Source organism: Crocodylus porosus, unplaced genomic scaffold (genome assembly GCF_001723895.1).
Source record: "Crocodylus porosus isolate Cpor-Errol unplaced genomic scaffold, CroPor_comp1, whole genome shotgun sequence".
NCBI lineage: Eukaryota > Metazoa > Chordata > Crocodylia > Crocodylidae > Crocodylus > Crocodylus porosus.
Window position 1 is genome coordinate 77935938 of NW_017728886.1, and position 26067 is coordinate 77962004.

A 26067-nucleotide genomic window follows, 5' to 3' on the forward strand; every position below is an offset into this window, starting at 1 on the left:
GGTCGGGGGGTGGCTGTGCCGGTCCCTGCTTAGGAAGATGGAGGCAAAGAAATCATTAAATATGTTGGCTTTATTGTCTGGCGTGTTTTTGTTTTTTTTTAAAATGGAGGAGACAAAGAATTAGCTTTCTACCAGACACTTTTTGGACAGCTTTGCAACTAGTATATGCCTAGAAAACTGAAAATCAGTATTAAAAGTTATTATTATGTCCTGTTCTCAGAACCAAAATGTTGCCTCTGACTTGCCTCGTGTAGTCTGTCTTTAAGGCACCAGTTCCAGCATATTGTTTGGCACAAGCATTTGCATTATCAGCCCAAGCTGTGAAGAGAGAAACATTATTACTACTATTTTTACTTTATGTTACTTTACTTCAAAATAGGCATGTAACTCAGTCCTAACGTACCATTTTTGTAAATTTTTTCAAATTCTGCTTGTTCTTCAATTCTCTGTCCAACGTGCAAAACACCTAACCTCTAGAACAAAAACATCCATAGGATTTCATTAGAGAAAAATCATCCGTTACGTTTACACATGGAAGAGCTGTCTCTCCCAACTAAGACCTAAACATTTCAAATTTTAAAGTTGTTAATACTTAAAGAACACAACTGTTGCGCACACACTTACTACAAAAAAGCAAGCATATTTGATCCCAGATGGAAGACATAATAGCCCCTCTCCATCCACACCTTGCTCTTAATTAGAAACAGTAGGGAAAAAAAATCTTTACCTGAAGTTGGGCTTGGAGAGAGCGGCGTGCTAGAAGGCTCTGAATCACATTTGTCCGGTCTAGGCAGTCCATGCAATTACTCCGAAATATACCTTCTTGCTGAGTCACCACTTTACCATCAGAATCAACTAGAAAATAACTAGAGGTGTACACGATGTTAAAATGTGCACATCAAAACGCATACAGTAGATGGCCGGTCCTCCTTGCACCATTTTACAACCACACACTTTTTATATGGTGTTTTCAGTAATCCAAAACAATCTTCTTTCCATACTAAGTTCTTCACTGCTGTGGTTAAACTTAAAACTCAATATCTGCTTCCTTTTCATCTTGCAGAGGCACTGAATATGCAGCATAGCCAATAAGTGACCGTTCTTGGCAATCTGACTGCAGTCCTCACTGCTGTGATTTTGTTAGATTAAGTAAATGGTTTTATAGTTATAAAGGAAACAGACAAATATTTCAGTGGGCTGTCCCTCATACTGCAGAGTCAGTATTTGTATATAGTATATAGCTTTCAAAACACTTACTGCATTTTAGGTCTCTGAAGATGCAGAACCACAAAGTAAATCATTTTGCCTTCATAGACTAAGGAGAAGTAGTGCAAACTAGAGACTAAACGCTTTAAGCAACTGCTAATCATACAGAACATGAAAATACATATCTAAAGTGAACCCTGTGCAAAGGAATGATTGAATGAAGTTAAACATTTGCTGCCATCTAGCTTTTGTAAAGGCTAAACAAAAACAGAAGGTTACATGTAACAATAAATAAATGGTGGGTCTGAAAATTCTATACTGAAAAAAGAAATACCCCTTGTTAAGTTGCATATAATTTAGAGGCCAAGGTATAGGCCTAGCAGTCAATCCCATCACCAAGAAATACAAATTAAGTTTTCCCCACACTGCTCAGCTGCCTACAATTACCCAGAGGTACCTCAAACTATGAAGCATTTTCAACCACGTAAGCCTTCAGTTTGCTTCCCAGCACAAGAGACTACACAGATTTGAAGGCATCAATCTTTAAAAATATTTACTTAAACACATCTGAGGTGTAGGCCAGTAAGACTCCCCCACACACAAAAAAAATACCAGTCAACTTTGTTAACGCAGCAGAATTATTCTAAAGAATTGCTAGATGTCCGACAGTCCTACCTGAACTCGTCTTGTTGTTCTGTTAGTTGATTCAACAAAATCTGGAGCCGATCCCACCTCATTCGACTGCATTCTTTATGGAAGTCAAATGCTACATATCTATTCAAAAGGAAGCCACAAAAAATAAAAATCTAATTTGGTACAATACAGCTTTAAATTCCGGCTAATGTCTGATGTTAGTAAATTTTTAAGGAGACCTCCTTTTTCTATACATCCATATTCAGTAACTAAAAATAAGACAGGGTTCTGTCAAGTATTAGCGGGTGCATTTTCTGGCCTTTTATACGTTTCTGAAACATCACTATGTACGTCTTGAGGAAAGAAGCTTCTGCACTTTTAGATAACCAGTCTGGAAGTACAGCAAGGAAGCTATATGTTCAGCAAATTTAAAATTACTTTGCTACTTATTTTCCCAGAAGTGTGCTGGAAAGCAATCCAACCGCTCATCTGAAGTTTTGAAGAATCTTTCCCTCTGCCATTTTTCCAAGTAACTTCATTCAGTGCACCTCTGACAAAAACAATGCAGTGTTGGGGTGTGACATTTCTCACCTCTTCCCTCCAGATCTTGAGTACATTACCATGGCAATGCACCCACACACTTTGCTAGACCAGGCTCTAGACACCTAGAACAGGAACTGAGCCTTGGACATTCCGCATAGCAAAGACGCATCTGATCAGTGCAATTACTTGATACGAACTATTTTAAATTGTTTTGTTAATAAATTATTGCTTGTAGGTAGAAAGGAGCGATTTAGGAGTCACTGCATGTAGAGTATTCGTCATACAACAATGTGAACATGCTTCATAAATTTTCAGCTAAGATATGGTCCCCATCCAGAAGTGCTTTATAGTCCAAATGAGAATACCTGCCAGACTTACAAGACAATGTGTAGGAGGAACGACTGTTCGTGTAGGTTGGGAAGATGAATTGTGAACGGATTTAAGATTGCAGATAAAATGCCACAAAGTGATTCAAGTGCCCAGACTTAAAAAATGCTCAGCTATTTGAATATCCAATGTTGTCATCTTAAAAAAAATAGAAGCTATGGGATTTTACACTTGGATTACTACAAAATTGGATTGGATTTTCTATTTGCAGCAGAAAAGTGCACAAGAAAAATTCCAGTCTACTTAGTTTTGAAATAAACAAATACTAGCCTCAAAAAATAGAATAAAAATCTGTCCCCAAAGTGTGGTCTTAAAAGTATCTACCCCCTTGTATTTCAACATGATGATATATCAGGAGTGGGCAAAATACAGCCCACAAGCCATATCCAGCTTGCCAACTGATCCTATCCAGCCTGCTGGCCGCTGCAGAGAGTTCACCAAAACTCCTTAAATGGCACTCCAGTCCAAATCAATTACCCACCCTTGCAATATAGGAACATCTATGGCACACCATGCATTCTCTTTAGGACACAGAAGAAGCTAGAAGGCATGGCAGAATGGGAGTGATATGCAACTCCATTACAGCCTTCTGAATCAACTAAATGAAGAAACAACTAATAATTCTCTTTAAAGACAGATAAATACTACACAAATAAGGCTAACAGCATTGCTAGCTTAATTTTATCCCCCAAAATACACATGAACAGCTTCTACAGAACTTAAAACAAGAATTCCATTTTATGTTCATGGACATCTTTGCCAATACTGGTATGCCAAAATCCCTTAGGCAAGATCAGTGTTGTGGGGAAATGCTATGGATTCATGGCAATTATTATAACAACATGCCTGCTACACTCAAAGTTGGGGTTAAAAAGAAACCAAGGGAAGATTACCAAGATCATTTTAAGTTAGACATGAGCATATTTTTGTTGTGTATACGCTCCCAAAATTAATTTTGAGCATGGGCATTTATTGCCAAGTCTCATCTCTTAATATCCACTCTCCTTTAGCCCATTTACTCTACCCAGGCTACATGTTTAACTACTTTTGGTGTCTGTCATTTGATGTGTCCTCCATTTACTAGATCATACTTTTTGACAGTTTACAGTGCTTCTAATTTCTACTAGAAACATATTTCTTCCCTGTTGTTTAATGACTCTGGTCTCCTCTACAGGAACACAAGAATTCTGCAGAACTTTTATGATCCATATGATACCGTTACTATAACTCGTGTTCTTCCTGATCTTATTAGGGCTTTTAAGATGTGTGTATATCCATATACAATTTCTGTTTACATGTACCTGACCATTCCATTTCCCATGCTGTTTACCATTTTTGAAAATGTTTGTTCAAGAGGTTTCTCTGAGCCCTTCTGGTTAACCTGTGAAAAGTTAAAATGGCAATAGTAATCACATTTGTTAAAAGAGAGAAAAAACCCCAACAATTTAATTAAATGGTGCAATTAAAAAAAGGCATACCAAGTTAACGATCATTTGTTTTCCATAGCTTATTATCTGCGAGTCAAAATGTCTTTGGAAACCATCCATCTGGAAGAGAAAAGCAACACTGCAATCTTAATGGAAGCACAAGTGTATCAGTCATAGTAAAATACAGACCTTTTTCTTGAACAGGCTAAATGTGGTAGAGAGCATTAAACTATGTATCCAACTGTACACAAAAAGTGAGAAGCCAGATGAAATTACTATGCTAGTACTCTTGAGCACATTCAAGCTCTGAACTGGAGTTTGAGAGTAAAAAAGGCCAATACATTGACATACTGCAATACCAAGTCTCTTGCTATCAATCACAATTTAGATACCAATTTTAACTAAAATAGCATAATGAACATATGCAGAAATGAGCTATTTAATTTGTTGCCATTTTCTACATAGCCCTGGGATACATTAAAGCTTCATACAGTTGAAGAGTCACATACATGATTTACTGTTTTACTGATCTGTGGCTTTGGTTTATACTTGAGGTTTGGTCTCTGTGACCAGAAGAAAGGAATCGATCCACGGGTCTGCAAGACAAGAAGGAAAGAGAATCTTAATTAAAAGATGCAACTTCAAATCCTGTTCCTTGCCTTCTCCTGATATTTCCTTGTTACAGGTATAGCAAGCTAAATAAATATACATGTCAGGAGGCAAGTAAGATTTCCCTTGTGAATTTAACTAGTCATACAATCCAGTCTGATAAGCAGGGATTCTGGTTTCCCCTGATAAAAACAAAACAAAACAAAACAAAACAAAACAAAAACCAAACAAAACCAAACAAAACCAAACCACAAAATTCTCTGATTAAAAAACCCCAAAATCTGCGATAAAAATTAAAGGTTCACCACAGGCCTCCCCTGGCCCTGCTAGTGTCCCTCACTTCCCCCCCACCACAGCCTCCCCAGTCCTGCTCATGCCCCTTACACCCCCCTAGCCCCACACATGCAGGCACAGACCCAGGCAGACCCTTGCCCCCCGCAAGCAGGTAGGTGTGTGGGGTGGATGAGGGGGAAGGAAGGGGTTAGGGGCAGATCAAGAATGGGGGTGGAGGGGAGGAGTGCACCTCTGTGCCAGCTCCCAGGAGGGAGACAGGGGGGTGTAAAGGCAGCGGTGCCCTGCTGCGGGCCACACACAAGCCGCCTGGCCTGGGGAGAGGCAAGGCTTGCACGCCTCTGGTGGTCGCCACTGCACCACTGCCCTCACCCCCCTGGCCCTGCTCGGGGCAAGCAGCACAGGGCGCGTTGGCCACCACCGCGCCACTGCTGCTGGCAGTGGCTGCCCCAACACCGCACACAGCAGCCGCCAGCACCACTGCCGTGCCCTGCACTGCTTGCCCAGAGCAGGGCTGAGCGGGTTGCGCATGCCCGCCCGGCTGGTAGGAGAGGAAGGAGGGGCTCACATGTTGCAATCACCACCACGCCACATACCATGGCTTTCCTGCTGCCAGTTGTGGGCAAGTGGCACGAGGGGTAGCAGTGCAGTGGTGATGACAGTGGTTGTGTGTGAGCCACCCCTCCCCCCACCAGCTGGGCAGGCTTGTGCAGCCTGTAGAGGGGCATCACTGTCCTCGCTCCCCCCTGCTCCTGGGAGTGGCCAGAGTGAGCTGAGGTGGGGAACCAGTGATGCCCCTCCGCCACCATGCCATGGGGTACGCTCTGCAGGCTGTAACTCAGCTAGCCTGCCGGGCTCTTTGCAAAAAAGGGGAAAATCTGCAGGTTTCCCTGCTAAAAGGGAAAATCTGTGTTTTCTCCACTTTTCCATGGGAAATGGAAAACACGGATCCCTGCTGACAAGACACTGAATTTTACCTGGACAAATGAAGCTTTGCTCCCTTTGTAGTGTACAATTTGCTCTGTTTCAACAAAGTTAGCTGCATGTCCTTCTGAATCAATACCTGTATTAGGGGGAACAAACACCACAAGATTCCAGCTCACAGCCAGTCACAACATTACTTTAAGTCAGTACTGAGGTCTTTCCAGAACGTAACAGTTCTACAGAATGGTCAGAAAAAAAGATGGAAAGTTATTTCTATAGAAGACATATTTGCTACCCCTCCACCCCCCCCCCCCATGTCATACTTTGTCAGCCCACAGACCAAAGCAGGGTCTGTGTGCATTTTAAGAGCACAACTTTTAAAATGTTAAATTTCCAAAGATGCCAGAGCCTAGGCAATGAAGTGTTTCCAAATGAACAAGAAACCGTATATGTATGCATGCTTCTTCATGAATACACCTAAAAACATAAACATACAAAGTATGTTAAGGACGAAGTATTTCAGTCTAGCTGCCCACTGAGCCTCAAACAGTTGGGGAAGGCATACAGTAAAAGCAACGTTAAGACCTCACGGATATTAGCACACCTGTACCCCCTCCCCAAGAGCTGGTTAACTATCGCTTTGTAAATATACAGCTTAACTTTATTTGATTATAAATGAGACAAAATCTGTTTTTGTAAAGTTTTTTTTTTTTTTTTTTTACAGGAAAGTATTTATAGTTAGTACAAACTTTTAAAAGTGAAGCAATTAACATCAGGTGAAACATTAAAAATGACTGCCTTTCAAATGCATTACTTTACTATGCTATTTACCTCAAAAGAAACTTAATAATACCTCTGGGAACAACAAATGGAGAGATGCAATTTGTTAAGTAAACACATCTACATGTAATGAGCCACATTAAAGTCCCAGAAATTTCTGAACATAAATTAAGAGTGAAATGGAAAATGATGGTATGGCACAAGTTTTCATCAGTCTGACAGAAACTAATCAACTAGTAGCATAAGTTGTTAAAAAAAAAAAAAAAAAAAAAAAAAATTATTCTACTTGAAGTTAGAGTGACTTCTCAAATGGTCATTGCATTATATCAGATTATATTATCATACCTCGCACATAGTAGCGTACCCCAGCTCTGAAACAGCTTCTTCTGGAAATAAGTAGCCAGTCAAAACACTTTCCATTAATGGAACAAGAGTTCATAGTTATAACTGATGAGAGACATGTTAAGGAACAAACTTTTGCAATTGTTGCCATAGCATTTTTAATAAAAAAAGGAAGCAAGCAAATAAGCATAACATCACTTGACAATGCATAGGTACACACAAGATTATTTTTACCCCACTGACAAAAATATTTACCAACTTTTAATATTAAACTCTGCTGTTCAACTCCAGTATTGGTACGTGCATAATAAATATTAAAGGCGGCAAATTAAAAAACCCAAAAAACCTAGCAGTTTAAAGTCCTCTTTCCCTGATGCAAAGGATAGGATTAGTCTCAAACATATCTTAAGAACACAGGACATGAAGGAATGAGTCACTGAGCCCAGTTACTGCTATTGCAGTCGATCATATAGTATAGTTCCTTGCACAAATTTATCAAGTTTCATCTTAAAGTCAGTTAACTACCTTGCTTCTGCTACTTCTCTCTTTAAAAGACAGAAGACCAGTCTTCCAGGAAAATATCTTTATGTCTTGTATAACAGCTGCTTACGTACATAAAAAGTTCTGTTACCAAGCTCTATCCATCTCTTTGTATTCAAACACAATTTCAGAATTGTGACCGAAGGAAAAAAAAAAAATCCCCAATAAAGAAAAACTGAAACAATAAGGAAATACTGAGAAACAGAACATACTTTTTGGTGCCTTACTCATTGTTTAGCCAAAGTCAACAAAATGTCATCCAGTTGCGGCTCTACTTGGACTTTTCAACAGCCTGTTGGATTATTAGAAATCCAAGTTTCCTGCGGGCAACACCGTTTATAACCAACCTAACGTATCAGGTCAGGTTGGAGTGATGGGAAAGATGCATGTTCTTCTGCATTCATCATTTTTATAAAGGGACAGTTTTAATATTATAGCACTGCTGGAGAAGGATTCTTGTAATTTTCAATTCTGTGTACTTCCTCTGAGATGAGCAGAAGGGCAAAAATCTCCTATGAGCCAGGACTGCTTTAAGTTAACAGCCTCAAACAGACTTGTTAAGTATCTCGCCAGGTCTACATCTTTACAGGAAAGATTTATTCTTTTAAATAAGATGTCATTCAACAGATCCTCATCTGTCCATTTAAGTATGTTAGGTATAAGTACCTTTAGAGGCATACAAGCAAGTTGTGGATGAAGCAAGAAGTTATTAAGTCATGTTTAGTCTAAGAGACAAACCCCCACTAGGGAGCTTATTTATTTATATAAAAATAAAATTTCTTGTAAGTATGAACAGTGTTAAATATTAAAAATCAGAATTCTTGCTCCTATTTTCAGCTCATCTGAATGCAAAATGTGGCCTATAAACAGTATTACTACAGGGTGCCCTATGTTCTGCAATGTTATTTAATGGATCTAGACTTCTTAATTAAAATTAACATATAATTCCCTCTCCAGCACTATTTTATGCTTCTGAGTTACAAACTTAAATCAACTTCGAGTATCTTCACAAAGATTTAGTATACTTAAAGGCAATTTAAAATTGCAACAACACTTAAAAAGGATACATCCATGCATCACTGGAGTAGCAAACCTATGGATCTGAAATAAAAAGGATATTGTACGGCACATGTGAAATGTTTTACCTATTTTATTAACAACATGGTACCTGGATATATAAAAGTAAGAAAAAGATAAACAACAAGCATAGCAATCTCTAGCAAAAAGCAAATGTTGTACAGGGAAGTTCTGAGGTTGTTAACTGGGCCTTTAAACAATGAATAATTAGATGTTTTCAAAACAAGCAATTTCTTTGCATAAACGCAAGTATTTATATTTTGCTATAAGTTAGTATGAAAGCTTATTTAACCTGTCTTCATTCAGTTAAACAAAAATATTCTCCAAAGATACTACTGAGTGACATAAGCAATAGCAGACTGCTTTGGAATATAAATGGCCATTTGCACTTGCATTTCTAAATTGAAGTATTTTTATCACAAACAAGCTATATGTTCTCCCATATTGATATGTTTTTAGTAACTACTTGTTCATGTCCTACACTGACTGTAATCTAGTCTGTTAGATGAGAGAGGATAACCAACAACACAAGTCTTAGCTAAGAAACACTGTATAGCCTATGTGAATAATTTAAAACAAGTCTTAATTAATTGAGATATAGAATGTGGACTGTGTGCAGCTGTCCAAAACAAATAAGGTAGGCTATTGCCCTTTTCACCAATTAGTATTTAGTTTAATTTGTTATAAAGGGGTTTGTCACTAAGGCCACACATTTTCCTAAAGTGCAAAAATAAAAAGGATGTGAATTAGACTGCAAGTCACCACAAGATGTTAGAAGAGTAGCTCTGCTGAATTCACACATGCTCCCAAACAAGATCAAGAGCCTTCTTCCCTACTTCATACTCCTCTTCCAAAAGAAGTTCAATCTTTCAAGTTGCCTGGCACCACATACTCTCTGGCGTGGCAGATAGTCTTCACCTTTCATTTCATAATGCAGTTGCAGCAGTAAAGGTGGAATTACAGCTGGTATTGTGCAAGAGGCAGGTGCAGTAAATATACAAGTGTGCCTTAATGCCAGGCAGTGTAGCTGCCATAAGACAGAGCACTTTTGACATCTGTAGTGGTCCTAGCTGTCTGTACATCTCAGTTTTGCCAATTTAAAGGCAGTCTTATTCAGTATCAATGGAAAAAAGAAAGCTTTGACTTGACAACTGAAGAAACTCAGCATCTCCCATTGTATTAATTTTTCCTATGCATAAATAAGCATGTAGTGCATGATTGAGAAGCAGAAGTCAAAGGGGGGGGGGGGGAGGAGCACCAAACGTGAAGTTCTTCTCCATGACCTTAAGTTTAAGTTCTTAGTACTTCAAGCTACTAGGAAACAAAGCAGTCATTCATAGTGCTTAGCAAAGAGTTGTGCATGACCAGTCAATTATTTGTACAGTCTGACTTGCATTAGAGTTTACTGCATCACATGTTTGTTTCTCTAAAAACTTACAACTACTTGTGGAATTGATCTGAAAAGTGAAGGCTTACATTTAGCAAAAGGCCAGTGTTAAAAGTGGCCTTTCAACCAGGTCAGGCAATTCTAAGGGAAGATGACCAAACTCATAGCTGTGTCAAAGAAATGAGGCAGTTGTTCCAGAAAATGTATTTACCTTTGATAAACACAGCAGAGTTGTACCTGCGCCTGAGGCTTAAGTCAAATCCATAAGTTAACGAAAAAGAATCCCATTTATTTCACTGTAGTTTTGAACAGGATGCTGCAAATTGTTGTCTTTATCATGACTCATTGGCATGAAAACCATCTTAAATACTTCATCATCAAGGTTGCTATCAAGACTCTGGTAGCTTCTGCCCAAGCTGTGATACTTCTGTCTCCCTAAGAGCAGCAGTGTAAGTGTACAAACTGCACAAATTTGTTAAAAGCCCATTTTCAGTGTTTGTTAGGAGATTAGCATGTATGGGCAATATGGCCATTTGCATTAAATAAGGGGTTATTAGGATCAAGTCACAAACCCTCATCTAAAGAAAAATATAAAGCTATTTGATTTGTATTTTTACCCCTGCTACACATTTTTAGAAATCCAGAATATCTAAAACCTTTTGTTCTCTTCAATTTCTAAATTCAAAGTCTTCTTAATGCTGCTTTAAGTTTCTCCACATTTGTTTATAATGCTCTGATAATTGATGTTGAATCAGCTGCAGATCAGATGTTTTGGCTTCCTTCCCTGTGCGTACCAGTTATATCCTTTTTTGCAAGGTTTCCTGCTTTTCTATTTTGGTTTGTCTTGGCTTTTCACAGGTGTTCTCTCCCCACCCCCCCTAAAATTCATGCGTACAATGCTATCATCTTCCATCCACCACTTAACTAGCTCCTTGTGTCTTATTTAAGAAAGAATGTCTAAAAGCAAGACCTTGAAGAAATGTCTTCATTTAGAGTCCGTACAGTTGTATAAGAAGCGAAATACATGCCAGCACTGAGAAAGTGGAGGCAGTACACTTTTGAACTGAAACACACAGGGGGTGCTTTAGTTTAAAAGCGCACCACTGACATTTTCTATGTGCACATTTTGCCACTTATACACCTGCACACAGAGCAGTGTGGTTCGCATCGCATCAGTTTGCGAGCAGAGCAGACTTGCTTAATCAAGTCAGCAAAGCAGCAGATCTCCAATGTGTCACAGGACAAAAACGTGTATAAGTACCCCAAGAAGTTATCTGCCACTCTTCTGGCCATGTGAAATAAGACTTAACACAGAGCTAAAAAAAAAAAAAAAAAAAAATCACCACAGAGATTCCATTTGTCTGGGAGAAAGTACATCTCAGCCCTAAAGCTTAACTTCTAGTATAGGTTACCTCTGGCTGAGCAGCAAATTCTCTAAGAAGATGCCCATTCCACACAAAACGTGGATCTGCCTGTAACAAAAAGATAAAGTTAATGGTAAAGCAAAGAGTGCAGCACTCAAACCCCCTTCTGAGGGGTCAGCAAACTGGTTTTGGCCCAATTCAAAGATGGCAGGCGCTCTCCACTTCCAGTAGCATTTGTGGGAGTGGTGGCTGCTCAGCATCTTTGGAGGGTGGAGGAAATATATAAATTCACTATTATTATAAATCAAATCAAACAAAAAAGCTGAGCAGCTGCTGGCTCCACAGCTGAAGAGCTTTGGCTGTCCTAAAATTAGACAGAAAAACGAGATCAGAGTCCAAGTGATTAAGTTCTGTCTCTATTGTAAAGAAATAATGGAGAAGTGCAATGTTGGGCCCAGAATTCCAGGGTCATGATTACCATTTCCTGGACCTACAAAAAGATGCAAGAACTCATGCTTTTTACAACAATATTCAGTAGAGTCCACACATTCTGGACCAAAAAATAAAACCCACTGCCACCATCCTTGTGTTGCAGCAAGTGTGATTTTTAAGAAAAACCTGATGCATCTAGAGTGCTAACCAGGCCCAAGCCTATCTGAGTGATCAGATCCAAGATCAGAGTTTAGTATGGCTTGTTTACAAAAAAAAAATCATAATCTATATTCTGTAATCTGTCAGCACTATAACTTAGTATTAGCAAATAAAATGCGTGGAAAAAAAACAACAACCACACAACAGCTGACATCTTGCAAATTTGTCATTTAAAAATTGTTTTACTTAGCTTATCTGTGCTATAACCAAGGCACACTGGATTGTGCTTAGTCTTAGATCTGATCACACAAGTTATTCTTAAAAAGGTTCTGCTTTAAAAAAAAAAAGAAAGAAAGAAAAGCAAATGTGTCTGCTTTTTAGGATATCTAACTGACAAAGCAGCAAGCTCAAAACAAAACTGTTGCAAAAATGTTGTCAGGAAGAATGAAACTAGCATTCACCAAGTTCAGTCCTAGCGGGGATTAGAGTTTCAAACAGTTTAATGAAGTAATGCTAGTGGCTTAAGATAAACCTATGCCATACAGAAAATAGGTTGACAAAGCTGGATTGACAAGACCCCTACAATTCCCCCTGCCCAGAAGTGAAATCCTTACCCTCTCTAGTAGACTCATTTCTTGGAATTCTGGACTTGTGTTGGCTAACCGCTGCAAAGTATGTGTTAGGTCGTATGTTGTCGAGAAGTAAAATCCATCCACATTCAAGACATGACTAAGCATTGATAAAAAGACTTTGTTGTCCTGCAACTGTTAAAATGGAACAAGACAGCTCTAGTTACTTACTAATATTGTGTTATTTAAAAAAAACCCAACTAAAAACATTAAAAAACCAACTGATTTTCTAAGACTTGTTTCATGTTCTGCCAGAATATATTGAGGACATGTGACCCAAAATGGACTGGCATGAGTTTACAATTTTTGAAGTGATTGCATCAATAGGTAAACTAAGTCAATCCAGCCAATTCAACATTTGAGAAAAAGCAGTGCTTTATATGACACTTGACTAGTTTTTGAAATTGAACTGATGCTAGGTACTTCCCAACCACAAAAGGAAGAGAGGTCTTGCTTCAGAGAACACACAGCTTAGGGAAGCAGGTAAGACTTATCAGAACAGCCTACAGCATGCTGGCAAAAAACAAGTCCACCTAAGATATCCTGGTTACAGGTTTGATTAGCCCATTTGAAAAAAAAAGGCACCAAGGCTACATCTACACTGATTAAGCATCCTAAGCATGCCTTAACTCTGAGACTCTACCCTGGGATATCAAGATGGCTATGCTGCCTCACTTCCATATTTTTGTGCAGCAGGAATGAGGTACCCAGGCTTGCTTCCCTGCTGCAGTCCCAAGCTCAGCATGCAGGTGGGAATTTAGGCCATATCTACTATGCTACACCAGCCTGAAGTAGCCTTACCTTTGTTCCACAGCCACCCCCCGGTTTCAGTTCCAATGATTTCACCCTTTTTCTACCCCCATCCCCCAACCTCAAACTGGATCCTGCTTATGCAAATAAGTGGGAAGTTCAATAATAAGCTAACAAATTTTTGTAATTAATTATAATAAGATAACCAAGTATTGGTTAGCTTATTCAATAAAGCTAGCCAGTAAAAAGCTAACCAAGATAATTAGATAGTTTAGGTCACAGTCAGACTGGCTGTATTTACACTAGCATCATCAATATTATACTGGTACAGAAAAAAAGGAAATAGTGGACAGAAGACATACTCTGGTTTTGGAGGCTTAAACATGGAAAAACTGGGTGCATCTACACATATGCTTCACTGCAAAGTTGGATTAATTAGCTCCACAGTAGTGTCACCATCTACACATGTGGTGCTATTAGGCTGCAGTAGACTAATTAACTCTGCTATTGGATAGTACTGCCCAACATAAGCACTACCTTATGTCAGAGTAGTTGCGTGCGCTCAAACACATGTGTAAATAACAACAGAGCTGGGCTGAGGGTTGTCCGATGGCTACCCCTGCACTGTAGCACCCTGATGCCCCAGCCAGCTCCTCCACAGCACACTGAGCAAGGGCAGAGCAGCTGTGGGCTGGGAGGCGAATTCCCCTTGGTTCCCTGCCAGCTGGGGTTGTGCTGCCCCAGCAAAACGTGCTGTGATCCCAGGTGCACGTGTAAATGCCACTCCTGGGAGCAATAAGTTACAGTTTATTCAGCCGCATTAATAGAATGTGTAGATGAGCCCACTGGTGGAGAATTACCCCAGAAGTAGTCTTGGATAAAATGCTACTAGAATAAGCAGCACAAGTTTAGGTATTGTCTTTCTCCATTACTGGGTAGTGGAGAGGTAAAGTACAGTAACAACTGGCTAGTCTGTCAGTTATCTCAGGATAGTTGATGCAAGTATAACTTACAGGTTATACAAGTTCATCAAGTTCATCTTGAGAAAGGAGGGAATGGTGGTTTCTCAGGTCAGCTCAAGAGATTACTGTAAGGAATGGGGAAGCAGAAAAGGGAAGCGACAGTCCAGAAAAAATCTGGCCTCTTCAACAGAAAAGGAGTGTGGTAGAGGAAAACAGGTGCACAAACTCTGAAGTAGAAGTGGGAGCTAGCATGGGGTAACTTGGTCAGAACAGTCTCCGGGGTAAGCAATATCTTATGCAGTCAGAAGGGACAGCAAATGGGAGCAGAAAGTCAGACATTGTGGACTGGAAAAATGAGTCTTGAATGGCACAGATTTCCTTTAATTTTACACAGATAATATACTGAAAAAAGCAAAGAAATTGAGTTACAGTGCACTAAAGTACTGCCCACCTTGCTGTCAGTAGCCAAAGCAAATGCTTTCTTACCATGGGATGATTTTTTTTCCCAGTATTTCTCTACTAAAGGTAAATCCAGAGAATTCTATTCTACTCCTACCTGAATATCAGTTAAGTGTAGCATGGTCTTTTTGTAGGAGAGGATGTCAAAGTCAGCTGCTTTCCAGATTGCATGATTGAAAATTTCACCTACTTTTTTCTTTTTTGTTATTACAATAAGATATGTGCCTGTAAAATAATAATAATAAAAAAAAAAGAATAATGAAGTAAAAAAAATAGCCAGAGAAGTAGACTTAACACCCCTCTACCACAAAGCAGTTGTCCATAGCAAATACGGCCATAAAGAAAACCTGTATGAAAATGAAGAGGTTGAGAAACCTCAAGGGTAACCTCAAGTGTAACTTCCTTGAGGTTACCCTTCAAGAGGAGCTCTACTTCACACGACCAAAAAAAAATTCTGCATCAGCTTTCCTACAGATTTCTTCTTGGGCTGTGATGGAGATAAAGTGCACCTTCCAAAGCACCCATTTCATTCACACTGGTAAGTCTTAATCTGCCAGGATTACAGAGATTGAGCAGGCAACATCTACTCCCAGGTATAGCCTCTCTACATACAGGTGCTTTGTGGGCAGGAGGTACAGAAGATGAAGGACTAAGCCCATGGCTTGGAGAATCAGAATCCACTGGAAATCCACCATAGCTATGCTGTGACATGCAAGTCTTACAGATCATAAGGTAACTATCATCTCTAGGAATGCTGACCTGAGAGGCTCTAGAACAAGCCAGAGGTTTTTTGTATTGGTACAAAATTATTAAGACAACAGCACACATGAAAATGTGATCACTTGCCATCACAATTATTAGCATATCGTCCCCTTGGAAAACAAGAATACTCTCAACTTAATCCTAAAGCTGTTATCTGCTTTCAGTGCTATGTTTTTACTGAAGAAGATTATTCCTGTGAAGCTCATTTACTGTCAGAATGAATTTGCAGCTCATGGGACACATTTTGCTTTTCTGATGCAAACATAAACCAAGAGGTTTGAAAAAGCCACATGCAACTTGGAGCTGATCAAAATTTTGAACAGGCTATTTAACAAGGATGAAATGCAATTCATTTTTGTATCAAGTGCTGTCAAATGTTCAAGAAACATGCAAACGAATGCCAACAATATCAATATTGGGTTTTAAAGCTGCATACAGTATAGCATATTTGTGAATAGAAGTATGAATGAAGTGGCTGAATTTTCACCCAGAAAATTCAAACAGTTCAGTAGTATTTAATCCATCCAATTCAATAAGACGTGCGCTAGCCACCACATTTTGGACTATAGCTCCCACCTGTAAATTCTGGGCACTTCCTTGGTTGAGAAGGATACATAAGTTTTCAGGTTCAAAAATGTGATTTCTTAAGTTCCAATTTAGAATTTACAAACATACATACAAACAATAAAAAACAGAAAAGGCATGTTAAAGCAAAATATTTATAAATATTTATAATTTCATCTCTGAAATTATGTAAAAAAATACAGAGACACTGAGGCCATGGACTAACACTATAATTACAGTGCCATATAGGCTTCTGTAGCACTACAAGAAGTGGGTGTTCAGATACATACCTTGCCAGCAGCACTACAAAAATACTGCAAATGCTACTAAAAAAAAATGTTCCTTGATGAAACAGGAACTTCTCTGTAGCACTATTTTGCACAGTTACAAGTAGTGCTACAAGTCTCTTGCTGCCCAAAAATCCCTTAGTTCTCTGTTCTTTCCCTCCTCCCTCATTTGACACCAACATCAAGAGGAAGGAAAGTAGATAACTTAATGATAGCATGCCAGGGAGCCAAGCTGTAGCCCAGCTCAGTCACTGGCAGCTTGCCCTGTGGTCCTCCCTCTCCAGGAAAAGGGACAGGCTGTTATGCTCCCCTCCTGGGGCAGGGGTGCATTACTATAGCCCCTAGGATGGAGGGCACACCCTGTAGCAACTCTGAACACATGTACACCCTTTGCAGTGCTATACCTTTGCAGCATCACAACAAATACATGCCTGTTTATGTCAAACTAACAGTTTGAAGACAGATGTTAAACATCCTTTTCCTAGCTGGGCAAACTACACTACCATGCCCAGTTGCCTTGCACTGGTAGACTGCCCAGTGGAACTTGAATGGCATAGATTCTCTTCAATTTTATACAGGTAATATTCTGAAAAAGCAAAGGAGTTATTTATTAGCTTCATTTCCCAAGTCAAACTAAGGTTTTTGTTTTCCATGCAAGATGCAATATTAGTTCTTGCAAGAAGTGAAAGAGTGACAGGACTGGAAGTAGTTTTATATTTATGTTTGTGGATAGACAGAGGTTTAAACTAATGCTGGCTTTCAACAAGTACCAGAAAAATGTTACTGAACTACTTGTTAATTTTGTACCTGAAATAACTATTGCCTTTGCTAGCCGACCACTAACAACTGGCCCAAGATTAGTTGGACAAGCCATTGAATATGTTAAACTGCCTGGGGAAAAATTGAGAGGGGGGGAAGAAAAAAAAAAAAAAAGGATCTCAGACTGCTTTTGCTACTATCACATGCAACTTTTCCTCTCAAATTAGCCCTCCATAATTGGGACCAGAACACAGCAGACAAAAATCAACTCCTCAATGTCAGAGCTTGTTTTAAAGTTGTTAGCTGCTGCCAAGTTGGCAGCAAGTGGGGGGGGGGGGGGGGGTTAAAAAGTCTTTATCTTTTTGCTGCATAGCCAAAGGAGAGAGTGACACCAAAGAATAGCCTCTGCCATCAGCATTTGGCCATGACTCTGGAAGAGTCCTTTTCATTCTACCTTCCCAAAACAAGGTGCTATTCACCAAGCTATTTACTCCCCGCTTTGGGAAAATCTAGTTTTAACCATAAACTCCAACCCTTAGATGCAGGTTTAAATGAACAATCCCTTGGTGCATCTCCCAAGACAGAATCATTAGCAATTGTCTGCTAGTCTCAATCTTATTAAGGAACCATGCTGTTTGTAATTTCCTTATTAAGGAGCGAAGAATGGATTAAGTTATACATGATCTGTCATGAATTTTATGAAGCACCCATGTTCTTCTTTTAGTTAAATACCAGTAGGTCAGACATTCTAAGTTGCACAAAACTCAAATTTACTTTACAATAAAATAAAAATGAAAAAAAGAGTCATAATATGCTTCCAAAGAAAGCTGGCCCTCATACCTGCAAGTGCAACTTACATGCTAAAGTAATGATTTCCATCACTTTCACAAGTTTTATGTAAATAATTTGTTCTTACCCTGTGCTATTTAATAGTCTTCACGAGTTTAAAGTCTGGTTCCAATTCATTTTTCTTATTAATTGCTGAATCTCCTTTATTTGGAAATGAACTCGAACACAACGATTGTTAAAAAAAATCCACAACTACTAACCCAGCATGCTAATTTCCAGCTACTTCTCTTTGTGTACCAACATTATCTACTTGAAATCAAGCCTCATAGAGCAGTACTCAAATGCTATAGAAAAATCCACCAAGTAAGCCAAAATAAGCATGGGAAATGAGTAGAAGAAAGTGAAACTCCTTGTAGGATTTTCCAGAAATAGCAAGTTAAAAATAAAGCTTATTGACAAATGTGGCCACTTAACTCCATCACTGCACATTTAAAACATGAAGGGAAAGGATGATCTGTGCAACATAACCAAGGATGTTTAAAATCCACAGAATGGTGTTCTACTGTAGCAACCTATAATATGATGGCATTGTACCCATACCTTGAAACTGTAATTTCACATATCCTCAAGAGAAGTTCCACTCCCCACTTACTTCTAAAGTTTTCCTAGCAACACATTTTTACCACCATGCCTTCACAGCTATGTTCGCCTTACCTGCTACCAGGCGGATTGTTCCCAAAATACCATATATAGGCCTTGTAACAGCTGCAGGGGGAACATCTTTCTTAACTGAAAAGCAAAGAAAGAAAACTTAAGATGTCATAACACATCCATCACAGAAATGTTAGTTTAGGATTTGATCCAGAAGTTTCAAATAAAATATGTAGATTGTTAATGAGTCACGAAGTTACGAACAGGCTATTTAACCATGGATGGCAATGAATTCAAAATTTAAAACCTGCTGGTATAAAGTTAAGAAATGAAAGTTTCCATTTAGTTTAATCAAGAAGTAATTTGAGTTGGAGAAATTCAAAACCTGCATACGTGAGTCTACCTGGGAAGCTCAGCATGCTGCCCTGCCAACAAGGAATTTCTTGTTCTGAAATAAGCTTTTGGGGCAGGAGGTACAAGTAAGCTTTGGGGACTAGATGGGGACTGGGCCATAGTTTGAAGAATCAGAATCTACTGTAAGTCTACTGTAGCTGGGCTGTGACTTGCAAGTCTTACAGAGGTTATGAACAGAGAATAAGGTAACTAGTATCGCTAAGCAATGCTATCCCTAAAAAAGCTCTAGACCAAGCCAGAGTTGTTTTTTTGCATTGATGAAAGACTACCAAGACAACAGCACACATGAAAATGTGGTCACCCTTTAATCACAACTGTTAGCTTATTGTCCCCTTGGAAAACAAGAGTATTCTCAACTTAAACAGCACACATCCCAATCCAAACCATCCTATAAAAATCCTGTTTAACCTATTAGCAAAGACTACACAGACCAGCCCCAAAAACCACAGGACCCAACACCCTAACCTGCTACAGGTACAGCAGGAAGACAAGTGGCCAACATCCTACTGTTGCAAAACTTGTTAAAATACACTCAAGAGAACCACAGAAGACAGCCAGACTCCTTACTACAGTGGAAGGCAAACCCAACTCGCATAACATATACTAAATCTGATCATGGGGTAAAATTATCTTGCTTGGCCACAAAATATGGCAAGTCAGTTTGACATGAGCAGAGGGTACTTTCTACACTCTAACCAGGAACCTCTGGGTTTTAGTCCCAGCAGGAACACTGCCACATCCCAGTCAAAATCCCCATCCTTGGCTGCAGCCAACACCCAATGCTTCTGAGGAAAGCAATAAACCCCAATATGTTTCCAAAAAAAAGGGGGGGGGGCAAGTGCGGTATAAATTGAAAAAGATTCCTTCCAAGCTCCATGTTGGGACCAACATAGGAAGCACCTCTAGTATAGCATAGGCATAGCTACTCCTAGATCATCCCTGACCAGTGCTTATCCAACCTGTTCTTGGAATCTCCATTGCTGGAGGTACTCACAACTTCCGCTGCCTCACTGTCTTAACAGTAAAGAAGTTTTTCCTGAGATTCAGTCTAAACCATTTTTAAGATGAGGGTTTAAAGGGTTAATTTGCTGATGAACACTAGTGATCAAGAGACAGCAAGCTACAGAACCCTGGGCAGAGAAGTCTTTACAGGTTTAAAGAAGGAACTGCAGAATGCCATTTTCATAATCTGAGCTCTAATCTTACAAAAGACATTAAAACCCCACTACACATACCCCACTGCACATACCAGGAGCTACAGCATAAATTCATCTTTAAAAAAACAAGTCGCCATCATTAAACAAAAGTGTAATAATTGTACTTCATATTAATAGTCTGTACTGTTGCAGTGCTCAATTAGTTAAGGCAATCCCTTTCAGCATCTTATTCATTACTTCAGCTTTAAATCTTGGTTTCAAGTTACAAATGTAGTATACCATCTTAATCCAGGTTTCAATTCCCTCTCCCCTCCCACCACCTGAGTTTCAGACTAACAACCAACTTGCGTTGCCGTTCTAAGATGCAACCGTGATAAGAAGCTAGCAAATGCTTCAAAATTTAGCTTTTTAATGGACTTCCCAAGTAAAGAAAACTTGAGATGCGGACATGCCCAGCATGTGACGCTTTACTGCACAGTAGACTAATCTACTGCACAGTAAAGCATCACCATCTACATGTGTACACCATTTACCGCACAGCAAATTAGTCTATTGCACAGTTAGTTTACTATAAAAATACAGTTCGTAAACTAACTATGCAGTAGCACATGTGTAGACACTGACCAAGAGCAAAATTTGTTCCCAGTCAGCCCCAACAACCAGAGGGGCCACAGTGGACGGGGAACTCTGCCACTCCTAGCACTGCTCAGCTCCCGGCTCCCCCCCAGGAGCCAAACAACGCTACTACAAGGTAGCTCCGTGTCCCCCGCCACCCTCAGTCTTAGCGCTGCTCAGCTCCCAACTCCCTACAGGAGCCAGAAGCCAAGCAGCACCAGCACCAGGACCAGGGACTAGCCAGGGACGTCCCTAAGCACCCAGGGGTAGGCCAAGAACAGAAAAACCCTGCTGGACATGGGGCTTGTCCCCATGTGCATGGAGTCTGGAGAGCTCTGCAGTGGCAGCTGTTTCCTGGCCCTGTGCACATCAGGACTGGCCCCCATGCTTCCCATCCCCCAGGCTAGCACCAGCTGCTGCAGGAGGCCACACGAAGGTGGAAGCAGCCCTGTACTGGGCTGCTCCTATTGATAGCAGATTTTTCTCCCAACAGGGAGTATGTGTAGACCCCAGAAAAGGCTTACTGAGCAGTATTTTACTGTACAGTAAGCCTTTATAGCAGGGATCAGCAACTCCTGTACATGTGCCAGAACACAGTATGAGAAGCCATCTTGCTTGGCATGCCACAGCCAGCCCCCGCTCTTGACAGCTCCTGCTGGTCACGGAGCCTGGGCCACTCACAGCAGATAGCCAGGAGGCTGCACACCCTGCTGGGAGCAGCCTGGGCTCCAGGGCAGGCTCAGACTCTGGCCAGATATAGCAGAGCCACCTTGCAACCTGAACACTGACACCCTGGCTCCTGTCTACTGCTCCCGCTGAGCTCTGTGCAGATTGAGAGTGCCTCAACACAAGAGAATTTCCTGCCCAGGAGAGTATTCATCACACCATTCTCCTGAGAAATATGAAACCAGAAGGAAACAATTCAACATCCTGCTTGACACCACACAACATAAAGGTAAATAGACTGTTCTAACTTTTACCTGAGCTTAATTTGCACAAAATGAATTATTCCAACCAGAAGATTGTACAACACTTCCAGCTCTCCTGTGAAATATGAATTTTAATTTCAGCCTAGGAGAAATTTTAGAGTGTTTGCATTCCCTTAATGCTGAGGAAGGGTGAATGTGTCCAAAAGCTTGCAAAAGAAATCATTCTGCAAATATCTAGTTGATCTAATAAAAGATATCACCTCTGCCATGAGTTCCAATTCCTTTTGCAAGTAGACCAATACAGCTATAACCTGTATCACTGATGTTATACTTAAGACATCCAGTAAACTATTTAAAGATCAATGTTCACTTTGAAGTGGTTTTCTAGTTGTTCATTTCACTTTTTGAGCAGAAACATTGTTAGTCATGGTATTATGAAGTCTGACTGGGTAACTCCTTAGTAACAGACTGGTTGAAAGAGGCATGGGCCTTCACAGGCAACACTCTACCTTGTCGGATGAAATGAACAGACATCTAATGAAACAGACTGCCAAAGAAGGTTCAAGCCTCTCCTAACCACTTCATCTCTAAGGAGCCAACCTGTCCTACTTTTTGCTTAACCTGAGGAAGTATGTATTCAAAAGCTTATCTAACTTTTCCAAGTATAAAGTAGTGGTGTGCAAAACAGAACATATTTGATTATGATTTGACCTGAAATCAGCAACAGTGATTTGATTCATTGATTTGGATCCCTGTCCAGATTCAATTCAGCCAAATCCAAATCTGAGGATTTGATGATGATTCAGAGAATCAGCAATTTGGCCATAGACACAGTTTTAGATGTTTTTTTCTACATACCTTGAGGTATTAAGTGCAGCTCATGAATGCTGTGATGGCAGGGTGGCTGGAGCATCCCAAAGGAGCATGCTTCCCCCCACCCTCAACATGCTCAGCACCAACCCCACAAGTGGAATGGAAGGACTTCTGGGTCCGCCACAGAGCGTGCAGGGGGGAGGGCCAGCTCAGCGATCAGCCATGGGGAGGATGTGGGGGGCCCTCTACACCCCCCCCTTCGCAGCTCAGCAATCGGCCATGGGGGGGGGACCCCCCTAGACCCAGGAGGCACCAGTTGCCGAGCCAGGAGGGCACAGGGGGACCCCCCAGTGCGCATTCCCTGGAGGACTCAAGTGCTTCTGGTCCATTTCCAGGTCTGCTGCCGAGCATGCTGGGGACCACCCCTGTGCTCCTGTGGGGATGCTCCATCCATCCTGTCCCACCATCTCAGCATTCACAAGCCACCTGGTACCTTGAGGCATGTAGAAGAAAAAACATTTAAAGCTGTGTCTATGGCCGAATCATCAAAATCTTTCTGAATCAATTTGGAGAGATTAAAGGGTCTCCCGATTCAATTCAGATTTGGAGATTCAGCCACCAAATCAAATCAGCGACTGAAGCTTTGCACAGCCCTAGTATACAGTTGGTCCAAAAAAAGATATCACCCTAAGAAATCCTTGCCCCTCCCATAATTTCTGGACCATCACAGCTACAACACCACTCTTATACTACTGTAACTTTTAAAAAGCATAATAAAAGTAATAGCCTACAGGAAAAAGTGAATAAAGTACCTGTAAGAGTGACCTCTGTGGAGACTCTGTCAAAAGCAAGAACATCATTTGCTCCATCATCACAAGCTTCCACATAAAACTTTTCTGGTGTTATGTGCCTGAAAAGAGTCAAGTAAAATTAAAATGTAGCAGACCAACAGAATATTACTAAATATGGTCCTCTCTAAATATATTAGAAATCATTGTGCAGTTGTCAATTCTGAAACACTGTTCTTACTGGAAAGAGCTACCACACCAGTCACTTATTTGGCAGATCAGCAATTGGACATACAAGCCTGTGAGTTTTAATCAGTTATCCCAGAATTCTTGCCTTGCTTCACAGTAGGAAAAAAAAAATCCTTAGGAGTAAGAGATTTAGAGGAAAGAATGTGGAAAGGTTTTTGGGTGAAAAGTTTCCTTGAAACTAAGTATTAGTTTGTCTGCCAAATACAAGATCCTTTTAGGGATCAGGAAGGGATCCTGTGGGACTTGTGTTATGCATAACAGTAAGAGTTCAACAATTTAGAAGTACAACATTACATTATATAGGAATACTTTTATATATATATACTTAACTATACAACACTACATACTCAGTGTTGCCATAACAACTGAAGAGTAGAAGCAAGGAAGTTTGTATAAGAATGCATCAGAACAAGTGTGCTTCAATACTAGCATTTTCCAGGCTACAAGCCAGATCTGTATTTGGGATGAAATGTCCCTGCATCCAAAGTGTTATACAAACAATTGAGAACAGGAGTTTGCAACATTTCATCCATGGACTGGATCCAGTTCAGAGTGGGAATTGGGCAGCATACAGATGCACTACGTTACCTATTCCCACCAGTGTGCCCCCCCTGCCCATACCCTCTTCGCCTTTTCCCAGCTTATCTGCAGCAAGGGTAAATGCAGGCATGACCTAGCCACTCAGGAAATAGAAGTTTTCAGCCCATGACATTGGTTTTGACTTTACAACGCTTGATCCGATGCGACACCATGCCAGCAAACAAGTGTGCTGCATTGTTCATCTCCCTGGAGAACATCTGTCCAAACTTCCTTGGACACTTTTTTTAAGAAAGCAGACAAGACTCCAGAAAAACCTGCACCCAAGACTCCTGAGAAGACTCCAGCCAAGAACCCTTCAAAAAGTCCAGCAAAGTCACCTCAAATAAGTCCTTCCAAATCAATATGATTGCCATTTACAATATACATACATTAATGTAGCTATATTACTACAAAATTTTGAGTACAAAATTCTGGAGTATTTTTGGTGAAAACAGGGTATCGAGCCTTGGTTCAGGAACCAATCCCCCATTTATAACATTGTTTCTTAGAGAAAATTTGTTCCGAGTTACAACGTTTCAACACACAGCTTTCAGGAACCAATTTTGTTGTAAGTCTGAGGACTGCCTGTACACATTAACAGATATATTATAATTACTTTACATGACAAAAATTTGCTGGTGGCGCTTAAGGTTGTATCATTTTAAATTGGTCCACAGTCTGTCAGAGTTTGGGAACTGCTGGTGTAGAATGTACCAGTGGGGCTCACACTTTTGGCCCCATGGGCCAGATAAGTGGCACTGGGAACAATCAAGAGGCCAGATGGTGCCTGAGGACAGATATGGCCCACAAGCTGGGGGTTAAGCACCCTGATCTAGACAAAAGCAAAGAACTTAGGACAGAGGAAATGCATTGCAGTCTCATGTTCATCTTGTGGTCAATTATGAACCCCAAGTCTCTTTCTTCCGTAGTGCTAGCCAGCATAGCACTGCTGAGCCTATAAAGGATGCTGCAGGTTTTTCCTCCCAAGGTGGAGAACCTTGCATTGTTCGGTGTTAAACACCATCAGGTTCTCGTCCGCCCATTTCCTGAGCCTGTCCAGGTCAGCCTGCATCGCTCACCTGTCTTCAGGTGTGGATGCTTTGCCCTAAAGTTTGGTGTCACTGGCGAACTTGGGCAGTCTGCTTCCAACTCCAATGTCCACATCATTAATTAAGATGTTGAACAACATGGGTCTATAGACAGAGCCTTGGGGGACCCCACTGGTCACAGGGCACCATGATGATTGACTTCCACCAATTACTACCCTCTCTGGGTCTGACCACAGAGCCAATTTCCCAGCTAGTGGATCGTGGTGGACCCAAGGCCACAACTGGTCAGTTTCACCAAGAGGTGATCATGAGATACCATATCGAAGGCTTTTGTGACCTCAAGATATATGACATCAATCTCTTCTCCCTTGTCCAGGTGATAGGTCACCTGGTTGTAAAAGGAAATGAGATAGGTCAAACAAGACCTACCCACAACAAATCTGTGCTGGCTATCCCTCAGGTTGTTGGTGTTGGCCAGTCCATTAAGGATGGCCTCTTTAATACACTTTTCTAAGACCTTCCCCAGGATAGAAATCACGCTGATGGGCCTGTAGTTTGCCAGATCCACTTTCCTCCCTTTCTTGGAGATAGACACCACGTTGACCTTCTTCCAGCCTTTGGGCACTACACCAGAGTGCCAGGAGTTTTCAAGGATCCATGCCACAGCCTGGGCTATGACGCTCGCCAGCTCCTTGAGTACCCTGGGGTGTAGATTGTCATGGCCGGCTGACTTGAAGGTATCCAGCTTCTCAAGGTGTTCC

General features: G+C 40.6%; 1 protein-coding gene across 1 annotated transcript in view; it reads right to left on the reverse strand.

The window, feature by feature from the left end:
- SACM1L (SAC1 suppressor of actin mutations 1-like (yeast)) overlaps positions 1-26067 on the reverse strand; it is a 38757-nt gene that overhangs the window by 5405 nt on the left and 7285 nt on the right. Inside the window, exons 2-16 of the mRNA XM_019537212.1 lie at positions 23454-23551; positions 18777-18851; positions 14999-15126; positions 12716-12865; positions 11559-11618; positions 8750-8783; positions 7146-7247; positions 6074-6159; positions 4706-4792; positions 4248-4316; positions 4071-4150; positions 1882-1980; positions 728-866; positions 404-473; positions 246-318 (exon numbers count right to left, since the gene is read on the reverse strand). Coding sequence (XP_019392757.1) covers positions 246-318; positions 404-473; positions 728-866; positions 1882-1980; positions 4071-4150; positions 4248-4316; positions 4706-4792; positions 6074-6159; positions 7146-7247; positions 8750-8783; positions 11559-11618; positions 12716-12865; positions 14999-15126; positions 18777-18851; positions 23454-23551 — 1350 coding nt within the window. The remainder of the gene's footprint in view (positions 1-245; positions 319-403; positions 474-727; positions 867-1881; positions 1981-4070; positions 4151-4247; positions 4317-4705; positions 4793-6073; positions 6160-7145; positions 7248-8749; positions 8784-11558; positions 11619-12715; positions 12866-14998; positions 15127-18776; positions 18852-23453; positions 23552-26067) is intronic.